At 43.0% G+C, this 18,377-nt stretch overlaps 2 protein-coding genes across 5 annotated transcripts; both read left to right on the forward strand.

Moving 5' to 3' along the window:
- Nucleotides 1-7,766: 7,766 nt before the first annotated feature.
- On the forward strand, nt 7,767-14,171 carry mynn (myoneurin). 3 transcript variants are annotated; one of them, XM_034206044.1, is made up of 10 exons: nt 7,783-7,855; nt 8,430-8,483; nt 8,596-8,618; nt 9,157-9,430; nt 9,659-10,611; nt 10,797-10,956; nt 11,114-11,292; nt 11,394-11,486; nt 11,736-11,864; nt 12,435-14,171. In XM_034206044.1, exons 4-10 carry the CDS (start codon nt 9,165-9,167, stop codon nt 12,842-12,844), a joined length of 2,190 nt encoding a protein of 729 aa, XP_034061935.1. In that variant the 5' UTR covers nt 7,783-7,855; nt 8,430-8,483; nt 8,596-8,618; nt 9,157-9,164; the 3' UTR covers nt 12,845-14,171. The 3 variants fall into 3 exon arrangements, with proteins under 3 accessions (XP_034061934.1, XP_034061936.1, XP_034061935.1); XM_034206043.1 differs by lacking the exon at nt 8,430-8,483 and having other exon boundaries at nt 7,767-7,855; XM_034206045.1 differs by lacking the exon at nt 8,430-8,483 and having other exon boundaries at nt 7,767-7,855; nt 11,739-11,864.
- A 515-nt stretch (nt 14,172-14,686) lies between these two features.
- On the forward strand, nt 14,687-18,358 carry lrrc34 (leucine rich repeat containing 34). Of its 2 annotated transcripts, none has more exons than XM_034206049.1 (10): nt 14,687-14,825; nt 15,363-15,475; nt 15,553-15,617; nt 15,753-15,839; nt 16,172-16,300; nt 16,488-16,583; nt 16,655-16,809; nt 17,125-17,280; nt 17,797-17,923; nt 17,993-18,358. In XM_034206049.1, the coding sequence occupies exons 1-10, from the start codon at nt 14,719-14,721 to the stop codon at nt 18,290-18,292; spliced, it is 1,335 nt and encodes a 444-aa protein (XP_034061940.1). In that variant the 5' UTR covers nt 14,687-14,718; the 3' UTR covers nt 18,293-18,358. The 2 variants fall into 2 exon arrangements, with proteins under 2 accessions (XP_034061940.1, XP_034061942.1); XM_034206051.1 differs by having other exon boundaries at nt 16,658-16,809.
- Nucleotides 18,359-18,377: the final 19 nt, after the last annotated feature.

Consider the following 18,377-nt stretch of genomic DNA (forward strand, 5'->3'; position numbering starts at 1 on the left):
AAGGAGCGTTTTCATCCAGCTAGGGCAGCTGGACCATTTTCTATGGTTCCTTCCTTCGCCTAGTAGACATACCGTCTATGCTGGTCGGGGTAGTAGGAAGACCCTGTCAGGCTCCTCCTAGGCCGGCGTATGTCAGCTAGTTAGTTATATAGGGGGTCTGATAGTGAGGGATGGAAACGATTAAGGGATGGGCTTTAGGTTTTTTTTTTTTAAACACACGACAGTTGTTAATCTCTTGCGAATAATTTTGAGTGTGGATGCTTCAGAAGGTCATACCGGTGCTCTTCTCTATTTAGTGTATAGCGGTAGGGGAGCGGTGGCCAGAGTTATTAAGAACAGACTGTACAGACGTGTAGGGTGAAGCCGTTTTTTTTTTTTTTTGTGTATATGTTAATTGGTTGGTCGTATATGCTGGTGGAAGCAGGGTTGGTTCTTTAGTTTCTTCCTCCCCCGGTGCGACGGTACTAGGGCAGGTATGCCTGTGAAGGTATGTGAGTTTGTGGCTAGGCCAACGGTCAACTTGTTGGGCTTGTGCACTAAGGAGGAATTATCGGGGATAGTAGAGCATTACGGTGTCAGGCTTGCCCCGAGCATGAAAAAAGCAGCAGCAGCGGTTAGCGCTGGTGGAGGCTTTGACCGCCAAGGAGGTTATGGAGTGCTCTGTGGGCAAACCTGAGGAGGAGGAGGTAGTCACATGTGACCCGGTTTCGGAGAACCAGGTTTTGCTGAGGAAGATGGAACTAGAGTTTAAATTCGAGCAGCTGAGACATGCAGAGCGGTTATGCGCTCGGGAAGCGGAGGAGGCAGAACGTGGGCGCGTGCATGAGCTTGAGCTTGGAAGGCTTGGGGTAGAGGCGCGGGCAGTGCATCTTGAAGCTAGGTTCGATGCTACTAGGCACCTACGTCTGGTCCCGCAATTTTCAGAGAAGGATGTTGACAAATATTTTTCTATGTTCGAAAATATAGCCACAACTCTGAAATGGCCTAATGACCAGTGGACATTACTTCTCCAGAGCGCACTCACCGGGAAAGCACAACACGTTTACGCGTCACTTTGCCCAAACACCCAGGATTACGCCGTGGTGAAGGCTGCTATCCTTAGGGCTTACGAGCTTATGCCGGAGGCGTATAGGCAGAGGTTTCGCGCTCTTAGAAAGAACAATGTGCAGACCTACGTGGAGTTTGCTTACGAGAAGGAGCTGTTGTTTGATCGTTGGTGCGCGTCGGAGAAGGTGGACACTTTGGTTAAGATGCGGGAACTCGTGCTTCTTGAGGAGTTTAAGTCCTATTGTTTGCCCGATAATGTGGCGATGTACATTAATGAACATAAGGTGACTGAGTGCTGGGTGGCTGCGAGCCTTGCGGATGAGTTCGTGTTGACGCACAAAGTGCTCTTTGACAGACCTAATTATCCCGTGCGCAGTGTGGAGAGTAGACCGAGGTGGGGCTTGGGTGACAGGCCTGTGGCCTCTGGCGGTGGCAGTGTGGGCGAGGTTGCTGAGCGGGGAATGAGGGGAGAAATGCGTGAGTGTTTCCACTGTGGTAAAAAAGGCCACATAAAGGAGAACTGTTTTGCCCTTACCCGTCCCAGTAAACAAATATCGTTGGTAATGACACCCACACCCACACACACATCTCTGAGTAGGGATGCCCAAAGGGGTGAGGATATGAAAGCTTACTTACCGTTCATCAGTGAGGGGTTTGTATCCTTGTCCGGCGAAGGGGTGAAGGTTCCTGTGACCATATTAAGGGATACGGCTGCGTCCCAGTCATTTATTCGGAGAGATTTGCTGCCTTTTGACAGTGGTTCGGAGGTGGATGCTGGGATAACTGTCAGGTCTTTTGGGATGCATGTCATGGAAGTTCCGCTTCACACTATCCATCTTACATCTGAGTTGGTGTCGGGGCCAGTGGTAATTGGGGTGGGAAATTGTTTTCCTGTCGAGGGCGTGTCATTAATCCTCGGGAATGATCTGGCAGGGGGTAGGGTCCTCGTGAAGGCAGATGTGACTTGTGTGCCAGCAGAGTCTGGGGCAGTGGACTGGACGTCCTGGCGGATGCGTATCCGAGGGTGTTCTCCTCATGTGCAGTCACGCGGGCCATGGTTATTAAGGCTCTGGCCGAGGAAAAGGACGACGTGGACTTGTTTGATACCATCATAGCGACTGTTAACGGGGTGCCTGAGTGTCGTGACCCACTTATGGATAATCCCCAGGGTGCAGTACCACGGGAGCCTGAGGTGGAGGGGGCGCTCCCGGGGCAACCCGACCTGTGGTCATCGTCTCAGCTTGTTCCTGAAATTGCCCCTCTTGAATGTGATGCTGTTCTTCCATCTATTACAGCCGGTCTCAGCCCTTTACTGCCCTCTACTTCCTTGTGTGAGTCTGCCAGTAGCGCGGCTGGGTTTTATTTTGCTCGCGAGGAGCTTATCGTGGAACAGGGTAGAGATCCAAGCCTGTCAGGCCTTTTTGCGAACACTGTGGGAGTGGGAGAGAGTGAGGTTTCTAAAAGTTGCTATATCCTGAGGGACGGGGTATTGCTGCGTAAATGGTCTCCTAGCCTCGACGCGTCAGTGGAGAATGATTGGAATGTGGTGACGCAGGTTGTGGTTCCGTTTAGATACCGTCACAATATTCTGTGTTTGGCTCACGATCACAGGCTCGCAGGACATCTGGGGGTCAATAAGACATATGATAGAGTGCTGCGTAAATTGTTTTGGCCAGGGTTGAAACGGGATGTGGTGCAGCACTGCAGGGGGTGTTCAACGTGTCAGGTGGTGGGTAAACCTAACGGGGTCATTCCACCGGCGCCACTCTACCCTATCCCGGCAGTGGGGGAACCTTTTGAGAGGGTTATCATTGATTGTGTGGGTCCACTCCCTACCAAGGCAGGTAATAGCTTTCTTTTGACCATTATGTGTGCCAACACACGGTTTCCGGAAGCGATTCCACTGAAACGGATAACGGCCAAAACAGTGTCACAGGCCTTGGTGAGGTTTTTCTCCGTTTTTGGTTTGCCTCGCGTGGTACAGTCCGACCAAGGTACGAATTTTTTATCCCGCATCTTCTCGCAGGTTTTAAAGCAGCTGGATATATCGCATAGTTTCTCTAGCTCATATCACCCACAATCCCAGGGGGCTTTGGAAAGGTTCCACTCCACGCTAAAAACAATGCTTCGGTCGTTCTGTCGTGACACGAAGGACGACTGGGATGAAGGGGTTCATTTAATGTTGTTTGCCGCAAGGGAGGTGGTGCAGGAATCTTTGGGATTCAGTCCTGCAGAGCTGGTATTTGCGCATTCGGTTAGGGGGGCCGCTTAAGCTGCTGAGGGAGAAGTGGTTGGGGGAGAGCGAGCCGAAGAACCTGTTAGACTATGTCTGTGGCTTTAGGGAGAAGCTGAAGAGGGCATGTGAACTAGCGAGGATAAATCTGAGTGACACACAGGGGAGGATGAAGGGCTGGTATGACAGGAAGGCTCGGGATAGAACGTTTGTGCCAGGGGAGAGGGTTTTAGTGTTGTTGCCTGTCCCAGGCTCCAGCTTACAAGCACAGTTTAGTGGGCCGTACCTGGTTAGAGAGAAAGTAGGGGATTTGGACTACCTGATCGAGACACCGGATCGTGGGCGGAAGACTCGCTTGTGTCATGTTAATATGATTAAGCCATATTATGTGAGGGAGCCTCTGGTGAATCCTATTGACAGTATTGTTGTTCCCTCTGCGAGTGTGTCCACTGTGCCGGTGTCAGTTTGTATGTTGGCCCCATCTTGCGTTGATGAGAGTAATGACAGTCTTTGTTTTTCAGAGGGGGTTGGAGAACTGGAAGATAACGTCATTATTCCGTCCAAGGCAGTCGTGGAGGGACGGTTGACAAACACTGAGTCATTGATCACTCTTGACTGTCATCTTGGCCATTTATCAACAACGCAGCGAGATGATATCAGGGGTTTGGTTGGGTCTCATTGTGAGCTGTTCTCCGATATTCCTTCGCGCACTAACGTATTACAACATGACATCGATGTGGCGGAGGCATTACCCATTAAATCCATATAAGCGGGCGCGGTTACAGAAAGAGGTGGAATACATGCTCACTAACAATATCGCTGAGCCCAGTTTCAGCCCATGGAGCTCGCCGTGCTTATTGGTTGATAAGTCAGACAAGACAGATAGGTTTTGTACGGATTTTCGCCGGGTAAATAACGTGACTAGGCCTGATAGTTTTCCATTGCCCAGAATGGAGGACTGTGTCGACAGGGTGGGGAGTGCGTCTTATGTAACCAAGCTGGATTTGCTGAAAGGATACTGGCAGGTGCCACTTACGGATCGCGCTAAACTAATTTCTGCGTTCGTGACACCTGACAGTTTCCTGCAATATACGGTAATGCCGTTTGGTATGCGCAACGCGCCTGAGACTTTCCAGAGGCTGGTGAATCGTGTGCTGTCAGGCGTAGCTAATTGTGAGGCCTGCCTCGATGATCTCGTCATCTATTCTGACGATTGGGAGGGGCACATGGTTAGTTTGCGGGAAGTTTTTGACCGGCTTGGTCAGGCAAACTTGACCCTAAACCTGGCCAAGTGCGAGTTTGGCAGGGCGACCGTCACCTATCTTGACAAGGTAGTGGGGCGGGGGGAGGTCCGCCCTGTCCACTCCAAGGTGGAGGCGATACTTGGCTTTCCAGAGCCTGCTACACGTCGGGACCTCCGGTGTTTTCTGGGGGTGACGGGGTATTATAGGGGTTTTTGCAGGAATTTCTCAGCGGTAGCTTCTCCCCTCACGGATCTCTTGAGCCCGAAGATCCCATTTCAGTGGACGCCTAGGTGCACTTTTGCGTTTCAGCAATTAAAGTCCATCCTGGTCAGTGCTCCTGTACTCGCAGCGCCTGTGTTCACAAAGCCTTTCAAGTTGGCTGTGGATGCTAGTGAGCTGGGCGCAGGCGCGGTGCTTCTGCAGGACGATGACGGGGGTATAGAACATCCGGTGTCGTATTTTTCTAAAAAGTTTAATATACACCAGCGGCGCTATTCGACAATTGAAAATGAGGCATTGGCCTTGATTTTGTCTCTCTCCGATTTCGAGGTGTATGTCGGTTCATCCCAGGTACCGATTAAAATATACACCGACCACAACCCGTTGGTCTTTATAGGCAGGTATGCGGAATTCGAACCAGCGGCTAATGCGCTGGAGCCTTTCCTGCAGGCCTTTGATGTTGACGTGGTTCACGTCAAGGGCAAGGACAATGTGTTGGCTGACGCGCTATCACGGCTGTAGTCTGGGGGGGGGGGGGGTGCTATTTATCCATGGGGGGGGGTGGGGGTTATGGCCGTCCATACCGGTGCTGTTAGTACAATTCGTATTTGTTATTGTGCTGACAGTATTATTGTTTCTTGTTTCCTTCTTCTGTTTATGTTCATTCCCCCATTTCGCCTTGGGGTTATGGACATAAAGTTGGGTGTGGGGGTGTTATGTGTTTGTGCCCTGATCAGGCGCTCCTAGTGTGATGTGTCATGTCTAGCTGTAGTTTCCTGTTATGGTTTTGTAGTCCTTATCGTTTCCCCTCCAGGTGTACCCATTTGTAATTAACCTAGGTGTGTCTTGTCTCGTCATTACCTCATGTATAAGTATTCTGCCTTCCCCTTAGTTTGGTGCTGATCCTGTCTGTGCAGTATGTGTTCTTGTCTGTCATTACTTTATATTTCCTTTGTTCAACCATGGTGGTAATTATTAATTAAATTCTTTTTTTTTATTACTTCGGCTACCGTCTCCTTTATTATGTTGCCTTGACTCGACATTGAGCCTGCTAACAGTCAATGGTAACGTAATAGCCATGTTCACGCCAATATTATGCAAATTCCGTTTTACAACTAGTATCCTTTTTAATGGTGGAATTCAACACAAAACATTTACTCATGCAGTGACCATAATTAATTACTATTCATAAAACATCTTTCATCTCCAGTGAAAAACAAGATTCTGAATGTTTGCAATAAAGTGAAAGATTAAGTATTCCTATATTCTCCTCCTTCCTAAGTTAAATAAAGTCTTTAAAAAGCCTCATGAATTATCTGGAAAATGCGTCATGATATAACAGTAAAAACACACTGACAGTGTAGATTTTACTGCATAATCAATACTTGTAATTTAAGTAGATTTGACTGATTACATACTTTTTCTAGCACTATTTTCACATACATTTTTTAATTATGGCTGCATTAGTTTGTGTTGTTGCGGGTTAATGCCCACAGAAATCAATAAATGATCAGGGCTTCGTCTATTTATTCTCTATTCCTCCCCTTGATGCAAATTGTTTTTGCCAAATGTGAAATCTCAGTTTGTAATATTTACTAAAGGTTGTGACCTCTTCCTTCCCGGGAGACTCTTTCAAAGAGAAGACATTTATAACTAAGTCCTGCATTAGTTCTGTTATTTAAAAGTATGCGAGTATAATAAGGATAATAACATTGTTGACAATTATTTTTTACTGAAAATCAACTAATGGATTAATGGACTTATTGTTATACCAAAACATCATGTAACCTTGTCATATGCTTTGTGTTCAAAAATTGCATTTTGTAAGGTAACTACAGCTTTCAGATAAAAGTAGTGGAGTGGAAATTATATTTTTCTCTATTTGTACACAACTAGTACTTTTTGTCAAATGTCAAAACTAAAATTGTAATACAAATGTTGTAGTAAGTAATCTCAAAAAGATCTGCTCAGGAAATATTTCACTTTGAGGACAGAAATTCATGCACACATGTGATGAAAATGTCAGGGCAGGAGGCTTTCAGCATAAAAGTTTCATGTTAATAAGTAAGCTGAGAAAAGCTGTACTGACTTCATGAGATGAAACAGTTCCCTGGAAAGCAGTTTGCTCCTGATTAACGACGCAGAAGCTCAAGCTGCAGATTAATGACACTCATTTGAAAAGAGTAAGGATATTAAGCCACCAATTGATAAAAAGTGGATAAGCAACCAGTGAGTGGAACAACATTTAACATGAAGGTTGATGGTAGTTAACAGGATAACAACAGGAGAAAAGGAAATTAATGAACAAGACAGACACAGAGAGATGTGTTTTTTTTTCATGCAATATTCAGTCCACTTATCTCCCCATTAAACTCCACATGCTGAGATTAAAATTACTTTAGCGGCTCCGAGCACCACAGAGCAAGACATCATCAGATGAATCCAGTAGCTAGATAGAGAAACACATCAGAGCAGCATCCTACAAATGTAAATATATGTTTACCCAGGTATGAAAGGAAAAGTCCTGAATTTTGTAATATTAGACACTATCAGACAAACGTTTTGGCTTCAAAATATACATTACTGAGAAGGAATTTTTTATTTTGCAAAGAAAAGCATTCCATTAATTCAGCAATTAGAGTATTATGGTATAAGGCAGAGCTGGTATAAGGGATAGGATTTTTGGGAGTTACTGTAGTCAGATACACTAATATTTAAAGCTCATAATGATAATGACGTTATATTAATACATATTTATTAATCTTACATATTTTAAATGTGTAAATCCATTAACTGTTCTGCTTGACATTAAAGATACAAAAAAAAAAGTCTCATTACTGTCCCAGAATTTAGACAAAAAGTCGGATCCATGATTTTAAAACTAGAGACTAGAGAAATAAAATGTGTTGATTCATTCAAAGGAAATTGATTTTGTTAACCAAAGACTATTGTACCAACTTTTTTTTCTGATAGTAATCTTACCCCATTCTCGAAAGTTGTCGGGCGTGGGGATGTTCATCTTGCCCCAGCCGAGTGTCTTTGTTGTTGGCGAAGTATCGCGAGAAGTTCTGAAGTCACGGGGATAATGGCTGGAGATCGCGGATATTAGAAGGTACTTTTCTGCTTTTATTTACTTTGTGCTGGATTAATCATAGTGCATTTACACCAACAGTTTACCGTAGCTAACGATGCATTTGCACTTATCGTCGTTCAAATAAGCGATGATAACATTCTGTGGCAAATTACGTCGCCACCACCGGTAAAAACATATCGAACCTTCGAAATAAGAGCACAATGTTTTCCGCGCTTTTTACCACTACAAAAACAGTTAGCTCTAACTTCATAAATCGAACGTTTTGGTAATAATCGTTTCGAGGCCGTGTGTTAAGTACACAAATGATTCATAAATATACGTAAAACGACAAACCACATACAGAAGTCATTTAAAACGATGTACGACACTGCTATTAGCATTAGCATGACTGTAAGGCCTGTTCAGGAAGCAGGCGGGAGCTTTTATTTTCCAAAACTGATTTTCAACATCACCTGTCAAATAGCTGCTCATTCAGAAAATCACATATCTTAAAAACTGTTTATATAAAGTATACATGTTTTTTAGACTTTTATCATGTTCAGTGGATTGTCTTCTTATACGTTTTTTGTTATTTCATAACGATCTTCAATAGAGAAAGCTACAATTGAAGTGTTAAAGAGGAGCTGAAGCAGTCACATTACTGAGAGTATGTACTTTTATTATGAATGAATTGATTTATTTTTATTTGCCTAAAGGTAATTTGTTGTAATACTATTTTATGTAATTGAACTATTCTGTTTGTTCTATTTGTTTTCCAGCTCTGTCACTGGATTTTCACCAGGTGAGTCATTGCTATAGGACTGTACACAATGAAAACACACGATAAAGCAATCTTAGTTTTATTTATAACTACCTCAACTAATCCACTCCTAGTTTAATTGCAGACCTCAAAGGAAAAGTACTAATACAATTTGTAATTGTAGTAATAAAGTAAATAACTAAAGTCGTTGGGGCATGTGCAAGGAGTACTCACATTTGGCTTCAAAAAGTTATTTAGTGCAGTTTTTCTTTCAATGTTATTTGGTAGACTCTACAAGAAAATTAAATACATTTGAATTGTCTATTGCCATTTTAGAGCAGCAGTTGTTTAGTATTGGTTAGTACACATATATTCAAACAGACCTAATGTATTTAATCACACAAAAATACTTTCAACATACAGTAAATAGTTTGAAGCAGATAAAAAACAACTTGTTATCACATGTAAAATATTTTCAATTTATGTTATTATCTCACAGCGCCTTCTAGAGGACAGTATGTCATTAAGAGGGAACATAATAACGATTGGCTTTAATGTTATATTTCTCCTCTCTTACCAGGTGTAGGGATGGCTAATATCTCCAGCCATGGGAAGCTGCTGCTGCACCGCCTCCATCAGCAGCGGGAGATGGACTTCCTGTGTGACATCACCATCATGGTGCGAGACGTAGAGTTCAGAGCCCACCGCAACATCCTGGCTGCGTTCAGCAAGTATTTCTCCTCGCAGGCTGAGAAGGGTCAAGATATCACGACCCTGGACCCCGATAAGGTCAGCCGCTACGCCCTGGAGAAGCTCCTGGAGTTTATCTACACTGGACAGATGAACCTCAGCAGGTAACACTTCATCAAATATAAATTGTGGCATTAAAAACAGGGGGAAAAAGCATAACAAATGACTAAAACGTCCTCTTTGTCCACTATTTGACTAAGATGAGGGTGCCCTAGTACAAACGTTTTTACAGCTTTTGCAAATTTGCACTGGTTTAAAGAGAACTAACCTTAAACAACATGTTTTTTTTTCAGCTATTTAAATGACTAAAATGTTCCTTTTCATGGTTTCAGCACGAGACAGGCGGCGGTGCGTCGTGCGGCGGTGTTCCTGGGAATTTCTGAAGCCACAAAGTACATGGAGGAGACCCCGCACTGGTCCGAGCCCAGTGAAGCGTCTGAGCTGGATAAAGACGCTGCTTTCTCTCTGCCCAGCCCCACCACTCCTGGGAGCCCCAGCTCTCCTGTCCCCCTGTCCATCGTCTCCACGGCGGGGGAGTCTCAGGAAGAGGGGACGGCTGTCAAAGAGGCTGAGGATGTAGATATGGAAGAGGGAGAAGCCGATGAAGAGTACTCTCCCACTACGCTGAAGAGTGCTGGGAGAGGACAGGGAAGAAAGAGAGGCAGAAAGCCGAAGAGTTTTAGTGGTGAGCAGGTGGAGGCGAGCAGCTCTACTGACGGGACTCCCAAAGCCTACAGGGGGAGAGGGAGAGGCCGAGGCAGAGGGAGGGGGAGAGGGAGAGGGAGAGGTGGATTTAAAAGTGAGATTCTGCCTTTGGAGGATTCTGACGGTAGTGTGAAAGATTTTGGGGACAACTCTGAAGACTGGAGCCCCTCGCTGGATGACGAAACTACAGCAAAGAAACCTCGACTGAGCGTGGGAGAGGGGAGGAGAGGGAGAGGGAGAGGTAGAGGTAGAGGTAGGGGTCGAGGCAGGAGGAAGATCGTGAAGGAGGAGATAGAGGACATGGAGGATGAAGCAGAGGAGAGCGGCACAGGTGAGACAGATGAATTTGACCTGGGGCTGGACATGTCACTGGAGGAGGGGGAGGTGGGGGTGCAGGAAGCGGCAGAAATGAACGAGCTGACGCTGGCGTGCCCCGAGTGCGACAAACTCTTCAAAGACGTGAGCAGCCTGCGCCGACACGAGAAGATCCACAAAGGCCTGAAGCCCTTCGTCTGCATCTTCTGCTCCAAAACCTTCAGACAGGCCACGCAGCTGAAGACCCACCTGCGCATTCACACAGGCGAGTTACCATTTATACTTCAACTGCTACAAATAGTAGGTTCCACAAGCCAGCAATATATATGTAATGTTTTACCCAATCAAGATGAAGGTAAAGTTCATGGAACGGTTACCAAATACCACTTGTTGGATGAACACATAGGAAAACGTTTCTATGTAGTTGAACCTCTCTGTTGTTTGTTGCAGGTGAGAAGCCGTTTAATTGCCCGGACTGCGACAAGTGTTTTGCTCAGAAGTGTCAGCTGGTGGCTCACCGCAGGATGCACCACGGAGAGGAGAAGCCGTACACCTGCGAGCGCTGCGGCTTCAAGTTCGCCACCTCGTCCAACTACAAGATACACATCAGGTACACACATACAGTGTATTATTATCATTAGTATATGCACAGAGAGTCAAGATAGAGTTTTATCCTGCTCCTTTTTTGGTATTTATCTGCAGGTTTAAAGATTGTGTATTATTTAGATGCAACTGATCTCTGACTTATTTTGTTTGTTTTTTCACAGATTGCACAGCGGGGAGAAACCGTACGTGTGTGACATCTGCGGTCAGGCGTTCGCTCAGTCCAGCACGCTGACCTATCATAAGCGCCGACACACTGGAGAAAAACCGTACCAGTGCGATCTGTGCGGCATGTCCTTCTCTGTGTCTTCTTCTCTCATCGCTCACGCACGAAAACACACGGGTAATTTCACATTTAGAAGTCATTTTTTGTTTACGGAAAACATCGAGACTTGTCGTCTCTTGGCTCAAAGCTACTTTTTAAAATATATTTTAATTTTCCAGGTGAGACTCCGTACAAATGTTCCCATCCCCAATGTGAATCAAGTTTTGTGACGTCTTCCGAACTGAAGAAACACATAAGGCGACTTCATCCAGGTGAGTGTTGCTCAAGGCCAATCAAAATCAGTCTTTTCACTTTAAAGTATACTGACAATAAAATCAAAAAATATTCAAAGAGCAATATCCTAATATACAAGAATTAAAATTCTGGTTTTTTTTATGAGCTTGTTCTTAATAAAACAGCCCACAAGTGGAAATATATTCAGTCTTATTAGGACCTATCTGATCAAAATGAAATGTAACAAAATGTCGATAATTATGTGTGTGTGTGTTTGTGTGTGTTAGCAGACGGAAACACGGGTGTGCAGTGTCTGCTGTGTGGAAACCGGTTTGCCAGTGTGAAGAATATGATCAAACATCAGGAGAAAGCTCACGCTGACGAAGTGCGGCAACACAAGGAGAGAGCCAGAGCAGGTGAGCATTGTGTGTGTGTGTGTGTGTGTGTGTGTGTGTGTGTGTGTGTGTGTGTGTGTGTGTGTGTGTGTGTGTGTGTGTGTGTGTGTGTGTGTGTGTGTGTGTGTGTGTGTGGTGTGTGTGTGTGTGTGTGTGTGTGTGTGTGTGTGTGTGTGTGTGTGTGTGGTGTGTGTGTGTGTGTGTGTGTGTGTGTGTGTGTGTGTGTGTTTCTGGGAAAGGTTTAACTATCAGTTCACTCTGGAGGAAAGGAATTAACGATTACAACTTAATACCATATTACAATATGACGGAAATGTGTGTACCAAAATCTTTGCAGAATACACAAAGCCTTTCGTACTTTGGAACAGATTTTTTAAATATATTCCTCCAACACCACATGAATTCCAATGAAAATCCAATTGTGGAGGTAACCAATGAGATCCTACCTTTAGGGTCGGCCACAAAAATAGGTCGTTCCTGCTCCTCTCTGTTAATTTTTTCTTGAGTTAATCAATAGAACCATTGGTGAAAATAGAGTGCAAAGTTTACCTGTGGTTTGGTAACTTTGTGTTGTTTCTGTTTTGTGAGCAGTGGTCCTCCTGGCTTCCAGTCACCCCGTGGCGTTCGTCCAGAGTAAACTCTCTCAGGAGCACAAAATCATGGCGTCCATCCCTGAAGGCAGGGAGCCAGCAAACCCCGAGCCCACCACCCCCACCTCCAAAGCCCCCGCACGGTCAGCAGCCACTGGCCCCGCTGACGACGACGAAGACGCCACCGACGCCCTCCTGCAGGACTTCAAGGCGGAGCCATCCGACCCCGACATCACTGCCGCCGACCAGGTGACCTTTGAACCCGACACGGAGCAGACCATCAACTCGGAAACCCTGCACGCTCTGGTGGAGCAGCTGCGGCCCCAGCCCTCCCCCCCCGCCCAGAGCCTGGAGCAGATAGTCATCATCAGGACGGTGGACAATGCCGAGCACAACCCCCCGCAGCAGTGAGGCCCCCCCCCCGAAAGAAAATGTGTACTTTTTAACAATAAAGCCGCTGATTGGATTAAAGTCAGCTCTCATATATATCCCCATATAATTGACTTTGATGGACATTGAGTGATTTACAAGGGAAAGACAATTTGAGTCTTAATTTCATAGTTATTATTTGCATAAGTAATAATACTGTACTTACCATCTTAATAGAAGAGATCAAGATATCCAGTAAGACATGTTAGACCTATTGTGTAAATGTTCAGACAGTTTTCCTGTACAAAGAGAAATTGTAACCAATACTTCTTACTTTAAGCTAGTATAATGCTAATATTATTTGTAGAAATGATGGTGAGAAACTGCAAAAACGAGACCCAAGTTGTAAAAGAAATATATAATAATCCGTTAACTAATTTCCTGTCTATTACTCATCGTGCCACTTTTTTACATTCTAAACGAAAACAATCAGAATTTCTAAAAAGAGAAACACATTTACTTCCTCCGCAATTGTTTCTGGATGAAAAACTCAAGGAGACTTTTTTGTGATAAAAAGTATTTTATTTGCCTACACTAAAAGATTCAAGGATGTTACATAATGCAGAAAAAAGTCCTTGAGTTTAAGTATCAGAAAATGAATTAGGTGACAAATAGTCTTATGGGTGCATCCCTAAAATTCACAAAGAGCAGAAGTTGTTAAAGTTCCCGATTTCAGTTTCATAAGGAGGTTTAGAGCAATCTGCAAAAATGATGACCTTTTTTACAAAGTATAAATATCACTACTAAGCCAATTAACGTATCATTTGAATACCAGCCTAAGGTAAACTCCATTTATTCCAGTGTTACTGATTAGTTTCCAACTTTAGCAGCCCATTCCACTACTTTATCGAAGAAATTGAGACTAGCATCATGTTCTCGGACATCGACGTGTGGCTGGATTTGCTTTCTTACTTTCCGAATGAAGAAACAAATGTAAAGAAACGTTGGTTAGATAAATATGTCCGCCAGTATAACTTGCATTGTTTGAATAGATAATGTAGTTAATAGGTGCCCTGGTATCACCATGAGATATGAGTTTTTGTATTAATCATAAATGTTTCCATCTTAAGTGTTTGACATGTGATGAAATATAGTTGTTTTTTTTTAAAGCAGCTGTTTTAGGTCTTAGCATAACAGTTGTCATGAAAACTGCATTATATTTCCATGAACTTTTTAGTTTTATGCTTTCCTTTTTTTCTTTTGGATAAAACATCTGCATTACTTGTGCAGAAATGTGAATTGCATATACACGTTCATTACTGTATTAAAAACTGAGCAAGAAAAATAAAATCAAAACAAAAAGGGACAATCAAAGTGTGTCAATTGCAGGGGAAATGTTGAGGAATAAGAGAGTTTTTGCGTTTGAATGTTTTTTTTATACATGTCTTCTTGTATTAACTTTACGGCAAGCTGTATTCTGATAACATCATCTGTTCAGATATAATATGGCGCATTCGTAGAGTGAAATAAAGAGGTATAAATTAAGAATGGTTAACTTAAAAAATATGTTCAAAAGAAACTGATGATAAAAGAATACTATATGATAACAAAATAATGTACTGTATGTACAAAACTAGATATATCTTAAATATATAAATAAACACTAAGAAAAATATATGAACTATATTAAAATTTAACATAAGTAAAATAAATGTTTGAGATTCAAATATTTAGTGTTTTTTGTTACAAAAGAAACAACATTGCCATTCAAATAGAAAAAAAGAATATTGTTAATATAAAAAACTATTATTTATGACAAATTCACAAAACATTTTTTAAGATTGTCTTTTGTCCTTCGAAAGACGCCATCCTCCCTTGTTGCCATGCCAACTCAAACTTAAGCTTCAGGCGCAACGATGGTTAGCGAAAATATTTCAGAGTTTTACTGCGCTGTTTGCTCAGAAAATGAGATACAAATAAATCCACACGTTTTAAAAGTTCTACAGGAAACGACGGAAACAGAGTGAGTGACTAAATGTTACTGAAATTACGAAAAAATGACATGTTTAGCGTCAATAAAGCGTTAGGATTAGCTTCCGTAGCTAACGTAAGGTTGCCTTCAGGTGCTGCTAGGGCATATTGAGATTATCGGTGGCAACAAAAAATACCTACACATTCTACTTTAGTAAAGTTCTTAAGCAAATGTACTTTAATTTTCACCATGCTTTACTTAAGTAGCATAATACTTTACTGTACAAAGCTAGAATTGGACGTTTTTGCTTTGCTGAAGTATTTTCGTTTTACACTTATATTCTACTACAGTTCACTGGAAACACACTTTATACTTTGTAGTTACTTGCCGAATACAATAAACTCCACATACTACTGCTCCTACTTATACCTCCACTATTATACTATTGTTAAAAGTATGAAATCTTAGCAATCCATTTGTGTTAATTCAATCAAAAAGCATGTCAATGGACTTATGCTGTGCACTTGAAGGCAGCATGGGTGTCTGATCCTATATTCAATTCAAGTTTTGTTGTTGTGTGTTTGCAAGAAATGTCACCTTAAAACTGTCAGGAAGCCACCATCTGAGAAATGTTCAGCGACTTGATGACCAAGACATCCTCGCTCTCTCCAAATGTCTGAAAAACAACAAGCGTGTGACAGGTGAGCTGTCAGGTTTAGGTGAACAACACCTTCTCTAACATCTTTACATTTTAAACTTGTATTATTTGTATCATCAGGTCTTGATCTCAGGTACAACAACATAACAGATGAAGGAGTTGGACACCTTGCTGAGCTCTTACAGGTAAAGATACCAGGTTTCAGTTGAATGGTTAGTTTTGCCTGAAACTGTTATATCTCCAACAGCTGCTTCTTATGTCGTCATATTTCCTATCAATTATTTGCCTGTTGTATTTTATGTTTCTTTTTCACTGAGCAGGAGGAAAGTTTAGCTCTCCGATCTCTGGACTTGATGTTAAACGACTTCCAGATAAATGGAGCTGAAGTTCTTGCCAAGAGCCTGGAGGTTTATATTAATTTCTTACACACACAAAAAAAAAACTATTCATATGCATCCTTTCTGCTTACTTTTAGTTTTTGTCAACAAATCCCTAGAAAATACCAATATCAACAATGTATTATTCAGTCTCTCAACACTTGTTTACTACCATTCTGATTAAGTGGTTACTACATACATTTTGAGCAACAATGGCACAAGCGAGAAAGACACACCAGGCGTTAAAAATCACACTCATTCTTGTTAGGATATACATTTACTGTTAGCTTGAGTTTGACACATCTGGCTCAAGACTTGAAATGTCAAACATAAAGAATCTTTCTCTTTCTTTGTCTCTGCAGTGTAACAGCACTTTGCTCTCTCTCAGACTGTCGGGTAATAAAATGGAGAGCAGAGGAGCCATGCAGCTGGCGAGCAGTCTGCAGGTGAACAACACCCTGCAGGAGCTGCAGCTGGCTGACTGCGACCTAGTAAGCACACACAAATTAAATTATGTTTAAATAAATAGTTTTTACATTTTTATTTCACTCTAAAATTGAGTAACTGTCATAATACCCACTATTCCCTGAGAGGAATAAAGTATTCTGATTCTGAAAAGGATTATATAGAGAATAAATAAAAAGGACATCTATTTACTGTTGTGTGACTTCCCTGCAGGACACTCAGAGTGTGATAGCGTTTTCCATTGTGTTGAAAAGCAACAGGACTCTTCTCTCTGTGGATATCAGCAGACCACTGCTCTTCAGCCTCCAGGTACAAACACAAAGCATTATATAGAATACATCACTCTATATAATAAATACATCTCTCTGTGTGTCTGTCAGGAGGAGTGGGCGGTGCACTTCTCTGACATGCTGGCTCTGAACAGCAGCCTGGTGGAGCTCCACCTGGGGAAGATGGGGCTGAGCGACATCGGGATGGAGAGGCTGACTGAAGGCCTGCGACAAAACCACGGCCTGCGCTACCTGGACCTGCGCTGGTACGAACTGACACATCCTCCACATCACATCTTTTATGTCTTACAACAGTAGAGGTTTAATATAAAGGACTCTTGTGGTGTTTCACAACCTTGCCATGCGTTATCAATTATTTAGATTATTTCAAATTTGTCAAGGCTGGGTTAAGTTTGGGCATCATTAAACAGTTGGGTCTGATTTAAAAGCCAAATCAAGGTGTCAATACAATCTACTCTTCATTAATATGTTGTGATGTACATGTTGTGGAGTAAAACAGAAATTCAGAAACTGTTACTGCTTCTGCACATCTTCTCGGTCTTGTGTTTTATTGTCTGCAGTAACCGTGTGACTCGTGATGGCGTGCGTTTCCTCGCCGGGCTTCTGGAGCAGAACCCGAGCCTAGAGGTCATAGACCTGTCTTCCAATCGGATTGAAGATGTAGGAGCGATGTACCTGAGCGAGGCCGTTGCCCTGCCAGGCTGCAGCCTCAGAGAGTGAGTCCAACACGGCTTTGGTATCCATCATGCTGTCCAGCCAGACTCTCCACCCTCTGGATAAGAGATACATTATCTCAATCTGTTTAACAACTGTACTGTACTGTGGTTCTTATCCACCTAAAACATCATGGAGCTAATCACCTAAGTTTGGGTTTTGAGCATTTTCCGGAAAATTGTCTAATTTTAAAAGGTATGAAGAGGTAAAAGTATCCAGCAAGGAGTTGTGTGGCTATGAAGAGGACTACATATCTAGACTTTTCTAAACTTATTGTTAGGATTTTCAGATGTCGGAATATGAAAAAGAATCCAGTGTATTTAACTTGAAGGACTTTTAAGGTAATAAGTCATTTGTACATTTTCAATACTTTCTATCAAGAGCAGAAAGTATTACATTTTTACATGATTTGAGGCATTTTTTAAACTTATTTTAGGCAGACTGAATTTATATTTCTGACCACATTTCAAAGTATTTTTTTGTTCCTTTATTCTTATTTAAAGTATTTTCTTTGTCAGGCTGTCTGTCTGCTGTAACAACATCGGGAGGAAGGGTCTACTGTCTCTGGCTCACTCTCTGGCCGTCAGCACAACTCTGAGCCACCTTTACATCTGGGGAAACCTCCTGGAGGAGCCCGTCTGTCAGGTAAAATACTCTACACTCTAACGGATACAGCTTTAATCTAAGAGATTCACTTCAAATCTCCCTCTGCAGGCATTCAGAGAGCTGACCTCCAGCGGCCGCCTGCCTGCAGAGCAGACGGACGTCAGCGCCTACGAGGTGGACGGCCGGGTGTTTCTGGCTGAGGTCTTCCAACGTTTGAGGAAACACTATATCAGAACAAACTGCTCCGAGACAGACACATCCACCACGTCCAACACTGCAGCAGAACCGTTTAAAAAACACGCCTCCAGCACTGACTCCAACTTTCCTCCACACACTAGTGAGCAACGTGTTCCTCTGCAGTCCAACTTAAACCCTCCTTACACCCACCAGCATCCAAACAGACTTTAAAAAGAGACTTTAAAATGTGCAGAAATGTCAAATAAACAAAATAAATCAGAACAAATGTGCCATATAGATGTCAGAAACTGTCATG

Source organism: Gymnodraco acuticeps, unplaced genomic scaffold (genome assembly GCF_902827175.1).
Source record: "Gymnodraco acuticeps unplaced genomic scaffold, fGymAcu1.1, whole genome shotgun sequence".
Lineage (NCBI taxonomy): Eukaryota > Metazoa > Chordata > Actinopteri > Perciformes > Bathydraconidae > Gymnodraco > Gymnodraco acuticeps.

Bases quoted from the DNA above. Each gene is read 5' to 3' on its own strand.
- mynn (XM_034206043.1), top strand. From the start codon at position 9,165: ATGGCTAATATCTCCAGCCATGGGAAGCTGCTGCTGCACCGCCTCCAT. The intron at 11,293-11,393 runs GTAATTTCACAT...TTAATTTTCCAG, and splicing joins TCACGCACGAAAACACACGG to GTGAGACTCCGTACAAATGT. The intron at 11,865-12,434 runs GTGAGCATTGTG...TTTTGTGAGCAG, and splicing joins CAAGGAGAGAGCCAGAGCAG to TGGTCCTCCTGGCTTCCAGT.
- lrrc34 (XM_034206049.1), top strand. From the start codon at position 14,719: ATGGTTAGCGAAAATATTTCAGAGTTTTACTGCGCTGTTTGCTCAGAA. The intron at 16,301-16,487 runs GTAAGCACACAC...ACTTCCCTGCAG, and splicing joins AGCTGGCTGACTGCGACCTA to GACACTCAGAGTGTGATAGC. The intron at 16,810-17,124 runs GTACGAACTGAC...TATTGTCTGCAG, and splicing joins CGCTACCTGGACCTGCGCTG to TAACCGTGTGACTCGTGATG.